The sequence below is a fragment of the Rhinopithecus roxellana genome, chromosome 3 (assembly GCF_007565055.1).
Source record: "Rhinopithecus roxellana isolate Shanxi Qingling chromosome 3, ASM756505v1, whole genome shotgun sequence".
Taxonomy (NCBI): Eukaryota; Metazoa; Chordata; class Mammalia; order Primates; family Cercopithecidae; genus Rhinopithecus; species Rhinopithecus roxellana.
This window is the reverse complement of record NC_044551.1, coordinates 41036393-41055022: the sequence shown is the minus strand read 5'-3', so window position 1 is coordinate 41055022 and position 18630 is coordinate 41036393. Positions and strand designations below refer to the sequence as shown.

The window sequence follows — 18630 nt, the reverse complement described above, 5'->3', positions numbered from 1 at the left end:
CCTCAGTGTGACATGAGTGTCACATGGAGTGTGACATGGAGTATCCACCTGGGCCTTCCTCCAGGCAAACATCTCCAGGGCCAAACCACCAAGCCACCTTTCAGATCCCAGCATGCAGGAGTGTTGTGCCCATGAGACCCAGAATGGGGCAGAGACCTCCAAGTCACCTGGAAAGTTAGAGATGGCGAGGGGACCCAGTCATGGGGCTTTCAGCTGCAGCTTGCCCCGGCTGGGTCGGAAGAGAATTGCTGCTCACTTTCTTCCCCAACATTCTTTGTGAGAGGCGGTGCAACAAGGAGACATTTTAGAGGGGGCTGTGGAAGGTTTTTTTTTTACACGTGTAGTCAGCACACAATTATCAAAGGCAAGCAGAGGCGTGGAAAATTCTAAACAAAGGCTGCACCAGAAGTCTCTCTGGCAGGCAGTAAACCTGCTTAGTCAGCCACCACGTGTGTATACACTGCACCCAGTACTCCCCACCTTGCCTGGACACCCTGACCAGGAAGGGCTGAGTGTGGGTAATCATCATTTGAATGTCTGCCTGGCCCCCACTTTTATTATAAGTCTACAATGTATCATAGGTAGCCTTACTGTTCATCTACCCCTCAGGTTATAGACAGGGAAACCAGGCCCTGGGAGGAGACGGGTCCTGGCCAGAATCACACTGAAAGTTGGTGGGAAAGTCAGACCTAGAACCCAGGTCTCCTTCCTCCCAGCTCCACACTCCATCTCCCTCCCTTCTGACTTTTCATTTCATTGATAGATTTCAGGCCCTTTCATTCACATTCTGGAGTCATTTTCTGTCTCCTACCCTAACTGGAGTTTTGAGTGTAAAGAGACAGGGAAAAGCTGTAAGTTAGAAATGAAGTCAGAGTGTGAAATTGGTGGAAAGATGTGAGCTTAGGAGACCGGCTGGGCAGAGTGACCGCCAAGCCTTGCTCTCCCCCTCTGTGCCATTGTAAGAAAAGATGGAGTCACTCCCTGTACCCTCTTCGCTCTTGGGTACCATTAAGATCTGTCCCGAACTCTCCCAGATCTGTGACCCCACATTCTCTCTCCATAGGTGGAAAAGAGGCTGCTTCAGGCACCACACCTCAGAGGTCCCGGAAGCCCAAGAAAGGGGCTGGGAACCCCCAAGCCTCAACGCTGGCGCTGCAAAGCAACATCACCCAGTGCCTCCTAGGCCAACCCTGGCCCCTGAACGAGGCCCAGGTGCAGGCCTCGGTGGTGAAGGTCCTGACCGAGCTGCTGGAACAGGAAAGAAAGAAGGTGGTGGACGCCACCAAGGAGAGCAGCAGGAAGGGCTGGGAGAGCCGCAAGCGGAAGCTATCGGGAGACCAGCCAGCTGCCAGGACCCCCAGGAGCAAGAAGAAGAAGAAACTGGGGGCCAGGGAAGGTGGGGAGGCCTCTGTTTCCCCAGAAAAGACCTCCACGACTTCCAAGGGGAAAGCAAAGAGAGACAAAGCAAGTGATGATGTCAAGGAGAAAAAAGGGAAGGGGTCTGTTGGCTCCCAAGGGGCCAAGGATGAGCCAGAAAAGGAGCTTCAGAAGGGGATGGGGAAGGTTGAAGGTGGAGATCAAAGCAACCCAAAGAGCAAGAAGGAGAAGAAGAAATCTGACAAGAGTGAGTGACCTCTTCTCCCGGCCCACCCCGAGGGCTGCTGGGCACCCCACGGGGGTGGGAGGGACTCTCAGCCAGCACCTGGTCTAATTCCTCCCATGTAGAAAGGAGAGGCTGAGATCAGCCTGGCCAACATGGCGAAACCCTGTCTCTACTAAAAATACAAAAAATTAGCTGAACGTGGTGGCAGGCACCTGTCATCCCAGCTACATGGGAGGCTGAGGCAGGAGAATTGCTTGAACCCGGGAGGCAGAGGTTGCAGTGAGCCAAGATCACGCATATGCACTCCAGCCTGAAAGACAGAGCGAGACTGTCAAAAAAAAAAAAAAAAAAAAATGCTGAGAAGTGATTTGTCCAGAATCATGGGGGCAGCTTGTGGCAAAGCCAGAACTCGATTCCAGAGCACTTGGGCCAGCACTGCCAGGAATGCTCCAGAAGGACGAGGAGTAATGTCCTCTTTCCCCAAGCCCAGTGCAGCAGATCTTGGAGGAACCTGCTTCTCCAGCCAGCTCCTGGGTGCAGAATGGACCAGGAACCAGACTGTCAATCCTCATCCCAAACCCCATCTTCTCTCTAGACCTCAGTTTTCCCTCCATAGTAACACTGGCCCATTACTGAGTGCTGCTCTAGAGACTCAGCTTACAGCAGGACCTCATTTAGGTAGAAATGAGGCTCAGCAGGTAGAAATCTGAGGCTCAGAGAAGTAGAGATGCTGTTCAGGGCCACAGAGTTTTACTAGGTGGAGCCAGAGTCCAACCTAAGCAGCACTCTCGAGCATCACCCTGGATGGTGGGATGCCAGTGATACCCATAGAGCCAGCTTGTTCTAGAACAAAAGTCAGGCACCCTCAGCAGGATATGCAGCTCCTTGGTGCTCAGAACTGTGCTAGATTTCCATTTACAGTACGGATAGTTAGTGTCCATAATTTGGCGGGAGTTTTAAAAAAGTGAGTTGACCTAAAGAAAAATGGTAGTCATCCAGGTGGTCCATGGATGGGACAGAAATCATGAGCTGGCCCCGCTGGGTGGTCGTCACAGCTGCCAGCCCATTTTATTTTTATTTTTGAGACAGGGTCTTGCTCTGTCACCCAGGCTGGAGTGCAGTGTCAGGAACAGCTCACTGCAGCCTCAACCTCCCAAGCTCAAGCGATCCTCTTGCCTCAGCCCCCCCAAATAGCTGGGACCACAGGCATGTACCACCATGCCCAGCTAATTTTTTGTATTTTTTGTAGAGACAGGTCTCACTATGTTGCCCAAGCTGGTTTTGTACTCCTGGGCTTGAGCGATCCACTGCCTCAGCCTCCCGAAGTGCTGGGATTGCAGGCATGAGCCACTGCGCCCAACCCTGCCGGCCTGTTGTGATGGCTCCCAGTGGTGTGGGGAGAACTGGGAGCCCTGCCCTGTGCACCTCCCAACATTGACCCCAGCACTTAGGATTACCATCTGTTGTTCAAGAACTTTAGTTTCTTCCCTCAGGAAAAAAAGACAAGGAAAAAAAAGAAAAGAAGAAAGCAAAAAAGTCCTCAACCAAAGATTCTGAGTCACCATCCCAGAAGAAAAAGAAGAAAAAGGTAGATAGTTCCTGAGGGGTCTCAGGCCAGAAAACGGATCAAAACCCAAGCCCCCTCCTACACACCCAGACCTGGTTCCTGCCCCCTTCCCATTTTCAGGGCCCAGTGGGGGGCGTCATAAGTTGTGACACACCAGGGAAGAGGCTGGCAGTGCATGTTCCCTGAGCATGTGGAAGCCGCAGAAGTGGGCTGCCTGAGGTAGAAGGGTGTTGGGGAAGGAAGGAGAGACTCCCCCTGCCCAGCACAGGGAAACCAGGTAGACTGGCAGGTTTCCAGGTGAGAGGAAACGTTGCCTGGGCTGCGTGTGCCCCAGCTGGCAGGCTAGCCCTGAACAACAGCTGTCCTTACGGCCTGGGGCCTCAGCACCTCAGACACAGATGAAGTTCTCACCTTGACCAGCAGGGCCTCAGCTGTATTTAGGAGAGCTGAACATCTGTTTGCCTCTGCCCTTGGAGGTTCCTGCAGAGCCAGTATCTGTTCTAGAGGAATTCACTAGTCCTAAGGAGTTGGGGGCAGCAGTGGGTGGGGAAAAGCTGCAGGTCTGAGATCCTCTTGTACTTCCCTCCTCACAGAAGAAGACAGCAGAGCAGACTGTGTGACGGGCACCAGCACCAGGCACAGGTACGCTTCCCAATCATTCCTGAGAATTCAGGGCGGGAGGACAGCTCTGGCATCCACTGTTGTCCCAGAGAGCCAGGCAGACCTGATAGGTGGGCTCTAAGGGGAAGGAGGCTGGGGAAAGAGGTTCTATTGCCAAGGGTCCGTGGGGCCGGTGGGGTGACATCAGGAGCTGGCGCTGCAGCATCAGAAGGATCCAGAACAGTAATGGCAGTGGCTGACACCGAGTGCACCCTGGGTGCAGGTGTTGTACATGCTTTAGGGAGTGCGCCCTGGGATGGAGCCTGTTTGTAGGTGAGGTCGGATACAGGTTGGTTTCTCCTTCACTTGGGTCCAGTTCCTTTTCCTCATGATCCTGTAACTTGGGGATTTCCTTTTGGGAAGGAAGATGGTTTGCTCAAGATGAGCTATCACCATGGATCTATGCTTCCCTATGGAGGACAGGCCCTGCCAAGTGGTGGTGACAATTAGCTGCTCCACCTGGCTGTGCTGGCCCTGAGGTCACCCAGCCTCCTGTAAAGGGGAGTGATGCAGAGCCCGCCTCCTGGGCCAGTGGTGAGGCTTATGTGAAGCTCAGCTAAACACTAAAGAACTCAGCCCAGTTCCCAGAACATTCCAAGTGCTAAAAAAATGTCTGCTTTGGTTAATGCCTCTCCCCTGCATTGGAGATGCCAGGTTTCATTTTCCTTGCCGGGGAAAAGGGTCAGGAAATTTGACGTCTGCGTGTGTTTCCTTCCCCCAGGGATTTCCTAGCCGAGCAGTGTCCATCCCCATGCCTCTGACCTCCGCCGACCTCTGCCCACCATGGGCTGGAACTAAACTGTTACCTTCCCTTACTCCATAGAAGAAGACAGCCAGCTGCAGGGGTCCCTGTGCTGGCCAAGCCAGTGAGCCTGCAGGGAGGCTGGTCCGAGGAGAAAGTGGACCAGCTCCCATGACCTCATCCCACTCCCCCAATACAGGACGCTTCGTATAGATGTGTACAGTATATGTATTTTTGTAAGTGACCTCCTCTCCTTCCGCAGACCCCACAGGCCCAAAGGCTTCGGGACTTCCCACCACCTTGCTCCACAGATCCAGCTAGGTCTGACTTGTGCCTCATCCCATGCCACTCGGTCTCTGGCTGATCCCGAGGCTTTGTCTTCCTCTCATCAGTTCTTTTGGTTGTGTTTTCTGTTTTTTTTTTTAAATAACAAAAAAATAAAAGATTTGGAGGAAGGGTGCAAGCTCCCAGTGCATCTGGGGCACACATTTCTCACGACTGTCTTGCTGACACTCGGGATTCCTTCTTGCCTGCGTGTTGAGGCTGTGGGTGACTGGTTAGTGGGTCAGGCGGTGAGCTTAAGAGACGCAGTGAAGTGCCTGGGTGCTGAATTGGTGGGGAAGGCTTCCTGGATGAGGTGGCATCTAAACTAAAGGATGGTCATGGTTGATTTCCTGTTGCCAGAGTAAGTCATGCAAATACCCAAAGACAAGAAATGGGCTGAGAATCCTTGAGTTAGGCCTCAGGCTAGGGGCAGGCTCCCTGGAGGTGTGCATGGTGAACAGCTGTAGCAGGCACAGCAGGTCTAGGAAAGTCGGGAGTGAGGTGCTCCTCACATGGAGCTCACCATGATTCTGTGGTGGTGAGGGCGCAAGAAGTGGATGAACATGAAAGACAGGATGATGTCTTGGGTGTGGACTGAGGGAGGGGAGGGGTAGCAAGGGAGGTGGTCTGCTGCTCCGGGCTGGAAATGCAGAAGCCCACTTCCCTGGGCCCAGAGCCATATGGAACACCAGGGGTCCTGGAGATGTCTCCAAAGCTTTTAGCCTCATGCTGGAAACAGCCAGAGGCAGTGCAGAAAAGGAATGCGCGGCTGGAGGTGTCAGAGACCCAGGTTGGCATCCAGCTGCACCCTTGACTTGGGGCCCGGGGCCAGACCCTCCCCCATCTGGCCTCTCCTCTGAAGCATCCTCTGAAGCATGTTGCTCTAGAACACAACTACAGAGTAGTGTCCTCATTGGGCCTTGTTTGACCCATAGCAAGACTTCAAAATTAAACATGGGGTGATTGCACGGCAGTTCTTGATTTCTGGCTCCTCTTAAAAAGACAACATCTGGCAGTGGGGGCTGTGCTCCATCCTGGCAGCAACCAGATAGAGCTGAGTAGCAGTCAGCCCCTTAGGTAGGGCATGGGCGCCCAGTCTTCCACAGTCCCCTACTTCCTGTCCATCCTGACACGGAGGCCCTGTTTCGGTTGCCATCTGTCATCACATTCGCACTGTTCTTAGTATAGAAATGAAATTGGGGACATAGGAAAATGAAAGCTGTACCAAGAAGAGCTTGTGCTTAAACTAGGCAAGAGCCTATTTCTTTTTGGAAGTAAAGAGTGTTCGTGTGTGTTAAACATGTAATCAAGTATATCTGTGTCCAAAGACTGCAGGCCCCCCAGGCATCTCTGGGTTCCTTGGGCTGTATTCTCCCACCTAAGTGACTGGCTTTAGCATCTTTAGTTACCTCTTTAGGATAAATGAACTAGATCCCAACAGAAGAGCCAGGAGCCAGAGTGTTCTACTTACTACCTTTTATTCTAACATTGAACCATGGCCCTGAGAGCTAATACAAGCTTGTCTGAGCAGAGGGAACTAGGGGTCAGCAGAAAGGATTATGGGTGGAAAATCTTGGCTCTTCCTTGGGGAGTGATGCTGGGGAAAGGGAAGAGAGTGGCTCAGCCTGCAGGTAAATAGAAAAGCCGAGGCCAAAGGCCAGAGGGGAAAGGACAGTCAGCCTGTCCAGCCTGGGGGTAGGGTTATCCCTTCTTCCTGTGCCTTCCCACCTTGTCCATGAGCCCAGATCTCAGAGCCTTGTGTTGGAGGCTGCTGTGATGTTAGGAATGGGGTTCCGTCTAGCTTTTGGCCACCTCCTGGGACCTCATGCCCCTGTTGACAAATGGAGGTTGGGCAGCAGAGCCTTGCTGCATTGTTATCTGCTGTTCCGACTTGGTTTTTCGTTTCCAAGGGTGACGAAGAACCAGGCACCAGGGTCTCATGGGATGAGGTACAGGGTGGGAGATGGGGGAGGGGCTGGGGACCGAAGGGAGCAAGAAAGCTGTAGCTGTGCAGGGCCGGCAGGATGTTGAAGACCGTCTCTGCTGCTCTCACATGGGGACTGGAGAAAGAAGCAGCAGGTTGAGGTTGAGGTCCCCCATTTGTTGTCTCTGCCCCTTCCTAACATCCTGGACCTGCAGAGCAGTTGAGGACTGCCCACCCTCCCCTGCCCCCTGCTTGGGTCCAAGTAATGACCATCATGGATTTGTATAACTCCCTAGAGCCCCCCAACCCTGTTCCTTCATCTGTGAAATGGACATTCCAGGGATGTTGGAGAGTGGCCCAGCATCACACTCCTTCACCTGCCCACAAAGGAGCTGACCCCGCTGGGGATGAGCTGCTGGTGACCAGATGCCCCTCTGCAGGGCCCTTACCTGGGCCCAGATCCTGCTTGGTCACACCCAGCCCAGAAGACGGGTCCTCCAGTTCCAGTGACTCTGCAAAGGAGCAGCAAGTCCATTTGTCACTTGAAGTGCAGCCTACCTGACCCAAGATACCTGAGGGCAGTGCTTCCCACCTAGCCGCAGGCTTAGTGCCTGGGAAAGCAGGTGCCCAGGGAAGGACAGCTGCAAGCGGCAACGAAGAGGTGTAATGGCGGCTTGAGTGAGAAGAGGGTGATGAAATGAGATGGGTGGGCCTGTAGGACTCCTGCTTGCTAGAGGATGGTGCGTGGATGGATGAAATTCACAGATGAAAGGACTGACGGATAAGTGAACAAATAGATGAGTGGATGTAAGAGGAGAGATGACAAATGGACAAATAGGAACGCACAGATGGGTGGATGGATAAGGGGCTGGATGCATGACTACGTCACTGCCCCCAGGAACTGCCATCCCGGGTGTCCTGGTCCCATGAGCTTCAGAGGGGACCTCTTGCCCCTCAACCTTCCTAGTCCTTCCTGGTCCTCTGACACTGGCACAGTGCAACTGCTTACCACTGCAGTTCTGGTGCCCGCGGCTTCTGGTGTTGGGGACCTCTGTGCCGTTGGGGAAGACACACCAGCAATAGCCGGTGCTCCCATAGCACTGGAGCGGCAGATAGTTGCCGTTCTCGTCGCACTTGGGCCTGAATGTACCCGGGTGGACAGCAGGGATGCGGCTGACCTCTTCCTGGCACTTGGTCAGTACTGAAGCGACAGGCATGATGAGGACACAGTGAGTGAGTGAGCTCTGAACCAGGGTCTGAGCAGAGCTAGAGACCCACACACCACTGCTGTGGGCCTAATGCCTTCTTCCCAAGTGGCTTTACTCACTCCAGCCATCACACGGATGGGAAAACTGAGGCCTAGACCAACAAGGTCTGAGAACAAAAAGGAAGTGAATGGCCATGTGTCCAATTCACCTCAGAAGTTGATGGTTTCTTCTGACACTCAAAGCCCATTACAGTTTTGGGCCGGGCACAGTGGCTCATGCCTATAATCCCAGCACTTTGGGAGGCCGAGGTGGGCGGGTCACTTGAGGTCAGGAGTTCGAGACCAGCCTGACGAACATGGTGAAACCCCGTCTCTACTAAAAATACAAAAATTAGCTGGGCGTGATGGCCATGCCTGTAATCCTAGCTACTCGGGAGGCTGAGGCAGGAGAATTGCTTGAACCCAGGAGGCTGAGGTTGCAGTGAGCTGAGATCGCACCACTGCACTCCAGCCTGGGCGACAGAGCAAGACTCCATCTCAAAAAAAAAAAAAACAAAAACAAAAGAAAAACACCATTATAGTTTGGAATTGCACTTCGATTCTGATTCTAGAGAAAAGTGATGGGCTCCTTGGTTAAGTCTAAGCTTCCTGTTGCTGAGAGTTCCCAAGCAGAGAAATGGGGGTTACCATGTGTTGGAGATGTCTTAGAAGGGTTTAAGCATCAGCTAGGAGTTGTTGGAGGTAGCATGTAAGGTGTCTTCTAGGAATCTGATGCAGAAACTGAGGCCCCGGCCAGGGTGGCCCTTTGACCTTCTACTTCAAGACCCTGAATCCCAGAGGGAAGAAAACTTGTCCAGAGTTACATAGCAAATTAGAGGCAGCACCGGGATAGAAACAGCATTCTGGCTTTGGGGCTAAAAACATCCTAGTCTGTGTTGTCCGTGAGGTGGGAAATGCCCAGAGCTCTCTTGGCAGCAGCTGTGACCTTGGCGCCCTCACTGGGTTGTGGGCAGCGCTGGGGCAAGGTCATTACGAGGATTCCTTCCTGCGGTGTTTCGGGCGGGTTCTGCCCCAGGCCCCCTGTGCTGTACCATCCTCCATGAGAGAAGCCCCTGCACCCTGTGGTGACAGGCCTCTGTGGGCCCTTAGGAACCCTTACACAAGATGGGGGTGAGTCGGGGGCGGGGGACAGCCAAACCAAGAAGGAAGAGACAGGAGAGAGAAGTGAGAGCTGAGAGGATGGGAGATTCCGCAGCGCCGGAACCAGGGAGTGCTGGAGGCCCCGGCCTCAGCAGCGCCAGGAGAGCCCCGAGGGTCGAGAAGCCCTCGCACCCTAAAGCTCCGACTCCCTGTACCTTTTGGTGGAGCCTCAGTGGGCTTTTGCTCCAAGGAGTGCCTGCTCATTTCAAACAAGAGCCAATGGTGCATCCAGCTCTCAAAGACCTAATAGGGATAGAGGTGGAGGTCAGGTTCAATAGCCACCACCAAGCCCCTACACTGCCTGGCTTTGCCCCTGGGGACAGAAACATGCAGGGCCAAATAGGACCCTGACACCCGGGTCCAGCTGCAGCCTCTTAAAGGCCCATGGGGCTGAGCCCCACACACTGCAGCCTCCAGGTTTTAGAAGTGCTGGTAAACCCCTTCAGCTTCCTGAGAATGGCTTCCCCAGCCCACCCTCACCCCACCTCTCCCAGCCCTGCCCTAGGACATCGGAGGAAAGAGACAGTTCCCATGCAGGGAAACCTGCTGACCTTCCAGTCCAAGGTCTCCATGGTGTTCTTAAGGTGTCTCAGGTTCTCCGGGAAGCTCCCCTTCAGCGGTGGGTACACCTTCAGGGGGTCAGCATTCTACAGGGTGGCAGAGCAGGAAGGATGGTTCAAAAAGGGCTCCCTGGCAGGCAGTGTGAAATGTGTAGCCCATGTTCCCTTGGTCTTCCATTCTGAGGAATGGACCAGAGCCGCACCAAGCCTAAACCCTGGACTTCAGCCATGATGGGAGGGGAGGGAAGGGGTAAGGGCAATCCAGCTGTTCAGCTACAAGACTGCAGGGTTGCAAGTCCAGTTCCAGACTCCAGGCAAGCTCTACCAACAAGCCCCAGTGTCCTCCCTATGGATGGCTGCTCAGCTTTCAGGACTCACCCGCTCCAGAAGGTGAGGACCCAACCTTGACTGCCCCCAGCTAGGTTGAGTCCTCTGCCTCTTTCTTCACAAAGCCTCTTCACTTCTGTCATCACCTGGTCACTTGTCTGCCTCCCACACTAGCCTGGGATCCCCATGGCTTCAGGAGCTGGGTCCAATTGCTCCCCATTGTGGGCCCAGAGCCTTGCACAGTGCGGGCACAGAATAGACATGCGGTACAAATTTGGGGAGGAAAAACCAAAACTACGGGTGTCTTGAGCAAGTCACTTCCAAGCTTTGAGCCTCAGTTTCCTTTTTTGTTTTTATTTTTTTGAGATGGAGTCTCACTCTGTCACGCAGGCTAGAGTGCAATGGTGTGATGATCTCAACTCACTGCACTTCCTGGATTAAAGTGATTCTCTTCCCTCAACCTCCTGAGTAGCTGGGATTACGAGTAGCTGGGATTACAGGTGCCTGCCACCACGCCCGGCTAATTTTTGTATTTTTAGCATAGACTTTCACTATGTTGGCCAGGCTGGTCTCAAACTCCTGACCTCAGGTGATCCACCCGCCTCGGCCTCCCAAAGTGCTGGGATTACAGTTATGAGCCGCTGCGCCCAGCCAAGCCTGTTTATCTCAAAAATGCGGAGAGGCCGGACTACATATAACATTTAAGGGTCACCCTTGTAGTCAGTAATCCAGAGAGTACTTGTTGAAAATCTGCCCTGAGCCAGATATACAGGACTTCGAGCTCGACCTGGCCAGGGTCCTGCATGGGCAGGCAGGGTCACCCGGCTAGCTCCCTGCACTCACCTGGAGCAGGTGCATCACATGGTCCTCTGTCATGTTGCCATACTTGGTGGCATTCTGCATGGGCTGTGGGAGGAAGGAACAGAAAGTTACCAGCGCTGGTCCCTGGAGTAGGGGGTGTGGAGCAGGAGCCAGTTGCTGGGATCTAGGTAAGAGACTGGAATCCCAGGCACTTGGTCAATGGTTCCATCTCTGCCACTTCCAAACATGACAGCTCTAGCAAGTCACTTTAGCTTTCTGCCTCAATGTCCTCATTGGTCAAACTGGCATAAGCTTTCTTGCCTAGGGTTTTGTCCACAGCACAGTATTGTGAATATAAATACTGTCAATGCATGATTGCAAGGTCTTTGAGAATGGGAGAGGACAGTAAGGTGCTATAGGAAATGAGAAGCACTTTGTAAACTGTAGAGGGCTGAGCCTTCCTCCCAGGGATGGCGCCAAGAGACTCTTCACCTGTGCCCTCCACACCTGGGAGCCCTATTCTTCCTGAGACAGGCACTGTGCCTCCCACAGCAGTCAGGACCCCTCCCCAGCTGGGCTTTCCTCCCTGCCCCTCCCCTTGGCACTGTCCTCCATCCAGGTAGGATAACCTTGCCCCTCCCACCACCCTGGGGCTGTCCTTACCCCCTGGGCTCCCATGGGTAGCGCCTGCATCAGCAGCGGGGTTGCCATGCGCATCTTGCTCACAGGCTTGGGAGCTGTGGGGACAGGAACAAGGATAAGTGTGGCCCCGGTGACCAGGGAGGAGGGTATCAGACCCAGATGAGGAAGGGCTGGAATTCCAAACCAGAGGGAGAGGACAGTGGACCCAGCTGGGTGCAGGGATGGGGGTCTCTGAGGTGAGCAACAGTGGGAGGTGGGGGGTGTCAGGACGTAGGGGTGTACGCACGCTTGGGAAGCTTCATGCGCAGGTTCTCCAGCTGCAGGTTCTGGCTGGTGACTGTCAGTTTGTCCAGCCGGCCCTGCTGCTGGTACAGGAAGTAGGCGGTGGTGGCCTGGCCAGCCAGAAGCAGAGTCACCAGGATGGAAAAGCCTGTGTACAGGGCTCCGCGGCTGCACTTGCTGTGGGAGGTGGGGAGGATAGGTCAGAGGAGGATCCACAGTGGTTCTCCCCAAGGGCTGGCTAGGAATGCAGAAATGTATACCCCCATCTCAATCAGCCCCCTAAGCCACCCCTAACAAACAATGCACTTGAAGCACCAACAATAAGCTGGCTATGGAAATGCAGCTTGAAGACCTCACCCTGCCCCTCCTTCCAACCATCGATGTGCCTGAAGTCCTCCCTGGCAGAGACCCTGCAGCTGCCACGGGCCTCACTTGAACAGAGAAAAGCAAAGAGGCATGCTCCTTGCCCTCTCTGGACCTTGGTGTCCTGCCTGTGCGATGAGGGGTTGAGGTGGGGGGGGGTCTCCCCAGGCTCCCTTTGCCATGCAGCTCTCCCGAGGATCAGGGCTGCCCTCAAGGGGAACGGGTTTGGTTTTTGTTTTGTTTTGTTTTTCTGCTGGCAGGATCAACCAAGTATGTTATTTGTTTTAATGGACAAAAAAAAAAAAAAAAAAAGATTGCATGTGCTTACCAAGTAAGGGGAAGGGAGTTTTCACCCCTCTGCCCAACCTCCCACCCTCACAGTGAAATCAGATTTAAGGAGAAAAGGAAAGGAAGTGGGACCAGGATAGCAGAAAATGTGGCCCACCTGAGAAGAAGTGGGGCCTGGCCATTTTAGGAGTGGGTTGGGGGAGCCTTGGACAATGTCAGGCTGAAGCAGGGCCAGGCACCACCCACTCTGGGACCATCCTCTGCCCAGGCTCTCCATGTCTTTGAGCATGTCCCTGCCAATCTCTGTGGCTCTGTTCCCTCATTTGTCACATAGGTGCCCCCACCTCTGCGATTATAGAATTTGGTGGTTTCTTCTTTTAAGCAAGAACTCAATACAAGGGCCAAAGTATTTCAAATGGTAATATCCACCCTGCAGGGAATGGGCAGGAGTATAGGTGCCTAAGCCTGTGTGGCCTGGATGAATTTCTCATGCTCCCTAGACTCACCATCCAGACCCTCAGACCTCAGCGAGCCCTTGTATCTGTGGGCCTTGGATGCGATTTTGGGGGTGCATGCATATGTTACAGTAGAGGGGATGTAAGGATCCTGCCCCTGCACCCTGGGATTTTCTGATCTGTTCTTTGACGACCCCAGAGGTGGGACTACTAGGACCCTAGTCTAGGTGTTGCCAACATGAAGGTGTTGGGAGGTGATCCGGCCACAAAGTCTTCTCCCTCATGAATGGGATTAGGTGCCCTGTAAGAGGGCTTGACAGAAGGAGTTGGTTCTCTCTTGCCCTTCTGCCTTCCACCATGTGAGGACACATCAAGGAAGCCCCTCACCAGGCTGGGCGTGGTGACTCACGCCTGTAATTCCAGCACTTTGGGAGGCCGAGGTGGGTGGATCACTTGAGGCCAGGAGTTCGAGACCAGTCTGGCCAACATGGCAAAATCCTGTCTACAAAAAATACAAAAAACTTAGCCATGCATGGTGGCATGCACCTCTAATCCCAGCTAGTCAGGAGGCTGAGGTGGCAGAATTACTTGAACCCCGGAGGCGGAGGTTGCAGTGAGCTGAGATCGCACCACTGTACTCCAGCCTGGGTGACAGAAGGAGACTCTGCCTCAAAGAAAAGAAAAGAAAAAAAAGAAAAGAAAAGAAAGAGGGAGGGAGGGAAGGAAGGAAGGCAAGCAAGCTAGGCCGGGTGCGGTGGCTCACACCTGTAATCCCACTTTAGGAGGCAGAGACAGGCAGATCACCAGAGGTCAGGAGTTCGAGACCAGCCTGGCCAACGTGGTAAAACCCTGTCTCTACTAAAAATACGAAAGTTAGCCGGGCGTGGGCCAGGTGCGGTGGCTCACGCCTGTAATCTCAGCACTTTGGGAGGCCAAGGCTGGTGGATCACCTGAGGACAGGAGTTCCAGGCCAGCCCGACCAACATTGGCGAAACCCTGTCTCTACCAAAAATACAAAAATTAACCAGGTGAGGCCGGGCGCGGTGGCTCAAGCCTGTAATCCCAGCACTTTGGGAGGCCGAGACGGGTGGATCACGAGGTCAGGAGATCGAGACCATCCTGGTCTACACGGTGAAACCCCATCTCTACTAAAAAATACAAAAAACTAGCCGGGCGAGATGGCGGGCGCCTGTAGTCCCAGCTACTCGGGAGGCTGAGGCAGGAGAATGGCGTAAACCCGGGAGGCGGAGCTTGCAGTGAGCCGAGATCGCGCCACTGCACTCCAGCCTGGGCGACAGAGCTAGACTCCGTCTCAAAAAAAAAAAAAAAAAAAAAAAAAATTAACCAGGCGTGGTGGTGAGCACCTGTAATCCCAGCTACTCGGGAGGCTGAGGCAGGAGAATCACTTGAACCTGGAAGGTGAAGGTTGCAGTGAGCTGAGATCATGTCATTGCACTCCAGCCTGGGCAACAGAGTGAGATTCCATCTCAAGAAAAAAACAAAAAACAAAACAAAAAAACCACACACATGTATATATGTGTGTGTGTGTGTGTATGTGTGTGTGTGTGTGTGTGTGTATGTGTGTATATATATATATATATAAAGTGAGCTGAGATTGTGCCAGTGCACTCCATCCTGGGGGATAGAGTGAGACTCTGTCTCAAAAAACATAACAAAACAAAAACAAAAAAAAGAAAGCTGCTTCAGAACTGTGAGAATTTTCTGCGGTTTTTTTTTTGTTTGTTTGTTTTTTGTTTTGTAAATTATAGTCTGTTGTATTCTGTTAAAGCGGCACAAAATGGACTAAGACAGACCCATTGCGGACTGCCAGGATGAGGCTGCACCCTGCCTGCTCCAGCAACCAGCAAGGATGGTTTAGGAAGCTCCAGGAGTCCCTTCTGCCTAGTAACTCATGACATCACAGACTGTCTCATTCTCATTGGCTTGCTGCGTGTCAGTCTGTGCTTTCTGGGGTAAGGCCCCGCCCAAGGGAGAGTTATTCTAGAAGGAAACAGCAAAAACCCGACACGGGGGCGGGGAAAGTGGGGAGACTAGACAGGAAGGGAAAACAAATTCTACTTCTTGGCTTTACTAAGGAACAGGGGTAGCCTGGCCTGGGTTCAGGCTCTCCAGCCTCATCCTCCACCTGTTCAGTGCTTCTGCAACCCCACACCCAATTCTAGCCCCAGCTCTACCTCCCACACGCGACATGGGAAAGTACCTTCCCCTGTCTGCCCCACAGTTCCTCAGGAGGCCTAAGAATCTAGAGATTCACCCTGAAGACGAGACCACATAACCTGGATTGGAATCCTGGCTCTGGAGTCCGTTAGTTCTGGGACCATCTAAGTTGCTTTACCCTCTGTGTGAGTAAAATCGGGTAAAACATCTGCTCCAAGGCTGTTCCGTTCAATAAGATGATGAGGGTAAAGCTCTTGGCTCCACACCTAGCGCATTGTTAGCACTCTATAAATAAATTACACTCAGTGCGATTCTCAGGGAGTTTGTAGTTAAGTTTAGCATCTGCTTTTCTTCCTCTTTATGCATCTTGAACGCCTGTCCCCTGGTTCTGGTAGAGTGCCAACTCTTGTCACCCCCCTCTTTATTTCCTCATTTATACTACCTTCTTCTGCAATTTAAAAATAAAATAAAATACAAATAAAAGCCAAAGTCAGGAGCCAACCAGAGCTGGCAGGAATCATGACACAGATGTTGCCAGGCAGAAGAATTCAGAAAAGCCTCCAAAACAGGCTCCAGTCTGGAATGGCCTAAGCACACATGGCCAGCTTTAGAAGCAGTAACTGAATAAAGGGAAAACTAGGCAAGGATTAGACAAGGGGACATGCACTCTGAACACTGAGCCCAACTGGGTCTGTAAATCACTGGTTGGAGCTCAGAGGGGTCCCACCTCCCCTCCCCACAAAATGCACCTCTGAAAGGGGGCCAGATGGAGGAGTGAGCTCACACTTTGATGTCAGACTAGTCCTGGTTCAAATTCTGCCTCCAACCACTCACTAGTTATGATTTCTTGGGTAAGTCACTTACCACTGTGAACCTCAATTTCCTCTTCTGTAAAAAGGGACAACAAAAGTACCTGATTCATAGGGTGACTGTAAGAATTAACATTGAGGCCGGGCGCGGTGGCTCAAGCCTGTAATCCCAGCACTTTGGGAGGCCGAGATGGGCGGATCACGAGGTCAGGAGATCGAGACCATCCTGGCTAACACGGTGAAACCCCGTCTCTACTTAAAAATACAAAAAACTAGCCTGGCAACGAGGCGGGCGCCTGTAGTCCCAGCTACTCGGGAGGCTGAGGCAGGAGAATGGCGTAAACCCGGGAGGCGGAGCTTGCAGTGAGCTGAGATCCGGCCACTGCACTCCAGCCTGGGTGGCAGAGCAAGACTCCGTCTCAAAAAAAAAAAAAAAAAAAAAAAAGAATTAACATTGAGTTTAGCCCTTACATATGTGTCCCGCAAATAATCATAGTACTAACTAACAGTGGCTGAGGCCTGGTGACAGGTACACAGTGGATGAGAACTATTGTAGCTATTATATTATTACTGAGACTCAGGGAGAGGCAGTGATTTATCCAAGGTCATGCGTGGCCTAGACCAGAATCCATTCCTCAGAAAAGAGTCTGCCCTCCTTGCCATGAGATTCCCTGGGGTTTTCACAGGCCACAGCTCTAATGGTCTGCAGTGGGTTACCTTGTTCCCCAGAACATAGCTTGTCATAACATCTCTGCAGGGCTCTCCCAAACCCCTTTCTGCCTGGCAACAGCTGACATCACACCTAGCTGTAAGTCCCTGTAGATCGCAAATTACTTTGTGAAGATTGGAGTAGCAGGGCCATTGGGGTAACAGCCTTCTAGCCCTTTTTGAGGGAAACACATGGGTGAGGCTATTTTGGGGCTGGGAAGTGGGGCCTGGGGTCCTCTGGATGGCTGTGCTGGCCTCTGGCTGCAAGGGAGAGGGGCACAGGAAAGGACATGACCCCGATCAACCCTGAGCCCCCTCCAGAAATTTAACCAAAGCCTGTCCCTCCTTTCTTGCCTGCCCCCAACATCTCACAATCCCTTCTGTGATGGCAGAACGTCTCCATCTACTCTGTAGACACCTGCAACTATCATTCCCCTGATCCGTGGTAATTAGGAGGAAAATCCTCTGTGAAGAACTGCTTCTACCATCCTCTTTTAGAAACTCTGTTTCTCCACTGGGATCTTGAACATTTTCAAAATCTGGTCCAAGGTCTTTATTTTTATTTTATTTTATTTTATTTATTTATTCATTATTTTTTTTGAGATAGAGTGTCACTCTGTTGCCCAGGGTGGGGTACAGTGGCACGATCTTGGCTCACTGCAACCACTGCAACCTCTGCCTCCCAGGTTCAAGTAATTCTCATGCCTCAGCTTCCCAAGTAGCTGGGACTACAGGTGTATACCACCATGCCTCGCTAATTTTTGTATTTTTAGTAGAGACGGGGTTTCAACATGTTGGCCAGGCTGGTCTCGAACTCCTGGCCTCAGCTGATCTGCCTGCCTCAACCTCCCAAAGTGCTGGGATTACAGGCGAGAGCCGCCACGTGCAGCCTGGTCCAAGGCCTTTAACCTAGCATTCACGGCCCAGCTTCAGGGGGGTCTCAAAGCCCCTGGATAGCATGTGAAACTCTAGGGAGAGAACCCAGGCTCTCTTCTGCTTTTCAGAAGGAGGGGGTCTGATGCAAGGAAAGTTACAAACTCCTGCTCTTAAAGGAACCCCTTCCTTTGACAAGAGAGGGAGCCGGAGCCCAAAGCAGGCCAAAGACTTGCTCAAAATCACCCAAAAAGTCAATGTTAGAGTCAGAGCCTGAATCCCTCTTTCCTGTGACTCCCGGCCAGTGCTTCTTCCCAGCACATGCGCACGGCTCTGCAGTCTAGGATTTGTGTGCCCTTTCCTGGTGCTCACACATACCTCTCCGGGGTTCCAGGGCGCCGGCCCAGCATGGGCAGTTGCTCATTGTTGGAGATCAGGTCGCGCTGGTCATCCATGACTGGCTTCTGATCTTCCTGACAGCTCCTCCTGCTGCTCCTGTACATCTGGGACCCTGAACCCCTGGCTCACCTCTTAAAGTTGGTGCTGGAGAGGAATCTGATTCGTCCACAGGAGGCCACTCCACCCACTTGGTAGATGTGGAAGTGAAAGCTACAAAGGCTGGAAATACCCCACTTTGGTGAAGCTGCCTTTTGAGGGGCAGGATGTGGGGCGGGGGGGCTCCCCAGGCAGGTAGAAAGGACAGCACGATCCCATTGGCTGCCCAGGGCCCTCATCACTTGTTTCTGGGCAGGCCTTTGGATTCATAAGGCTCTTTGAATGTTTGAAGAAACAGGCATATGTCCACTCCCTAGACAGGAAAGCACTTTGAATCAGAAGACACCTTTGTTTGTCTCCCCTTCTCACCCACAGATGAGTGGGTGCAGAAAGGGGCTGTGCACCTTCAGTGAGCTCAGACAAGTCCTCTTCTCTGGCCTCCATTATGTCGTCTCAAACATGCGGGAGGAAGTTTGGACTACCTGCAGGGGTGAAAACATTTCTTTTCTTTCCCTGTTTAGATTCTTAGTTGAGATACTCCCCTGAAAACAAAAGTCAAATTAACAAAAGAAAAACCAGCCAAAGTTTATTAACACATGCTGAACCCATTATGCAGTAGTGG

The 18630-nt window shown here is 52.6% G+C and overlaps 2 protein-coding genes across 10 annotated transcripts in view; one reads left to right on the top strand and one right to left on the bottom strand.

The window, feature by feature from the left end:
• Positions 1 to 5072, top strand: part of TCOF1 (treacle ribosome biogenesis factor 1) — a 41798-nt gene extending 36726 nt beyond the window's left edge. For 5 of the 8 annotated variants that reach the window (XM_030927760.1, XM_030927761.1, XM_010373638.1 and 2 more), the window contains 4 exons: positions 1064 to 1624; positions 3097 to 3191; positions 3764 to 3812; positions 4552 to 5047. In XM_030927760.1, the coding sequence (XP_030783620.1) occupies positions 1064 to 1624; positions 3097 to 3191; positions 3764 to 3790 (683 nt within the window). In that variant the 3' untranslated portion in view covers positions 3791 to 3812; positions 4552 to 5047. Of the gene's footprint in view, positions 1 to 1063; positions 1625 to 3096; positions 3192 to 3763; positions 3813 to 4551 lie in introns of those variants that run through there. The other 3 variants (XR_004056438.1, XR_004056436.1, XM_010373636.1) reach the window with 2 other exon arrangements.
• A 1285-nt stretch (positions 5073 to 6357) lies between these two features.
• On the bottom strand, positions 6358 to 18203 carry CD74 (CD74 molecule). Of its 2 annotated transcripts, XM_010373641.1 has the most exons (9): positions 17892 to 18203; positions 11844 to 12016; positions 11579 to 11652; positions 10958 to 11020; positions 9779 to 9874; positions 9383 to 9470; positions 7830 to 8021; positions 7270 to 7332; positions 6358 to 6956 (listed from the first exon to the last, which is right to left on the bottom strand). In XM_010373641.1, exons 1-9 carry the CDS (start codon positions 18014 to 18016, stop codon positions 6946 to 6948), a joined length of 885 nt encoding a protein of 294 aa, XP_010371943.1. In that variant the 5' UTR covers positions 18017 to 18203; the 3' UTR covers positions 6358 to 6945. The 2 variants fall into 2 exon arrangements, with proteins under 2 accessions (XP_010371943.1, XP_010371945.1); XM_010373643.1 differs by lacking the exon at positions 7830 to 8021.
• Between the last annotated feature and the right edge of the window lie 427 nt (positions 18204 to 18630).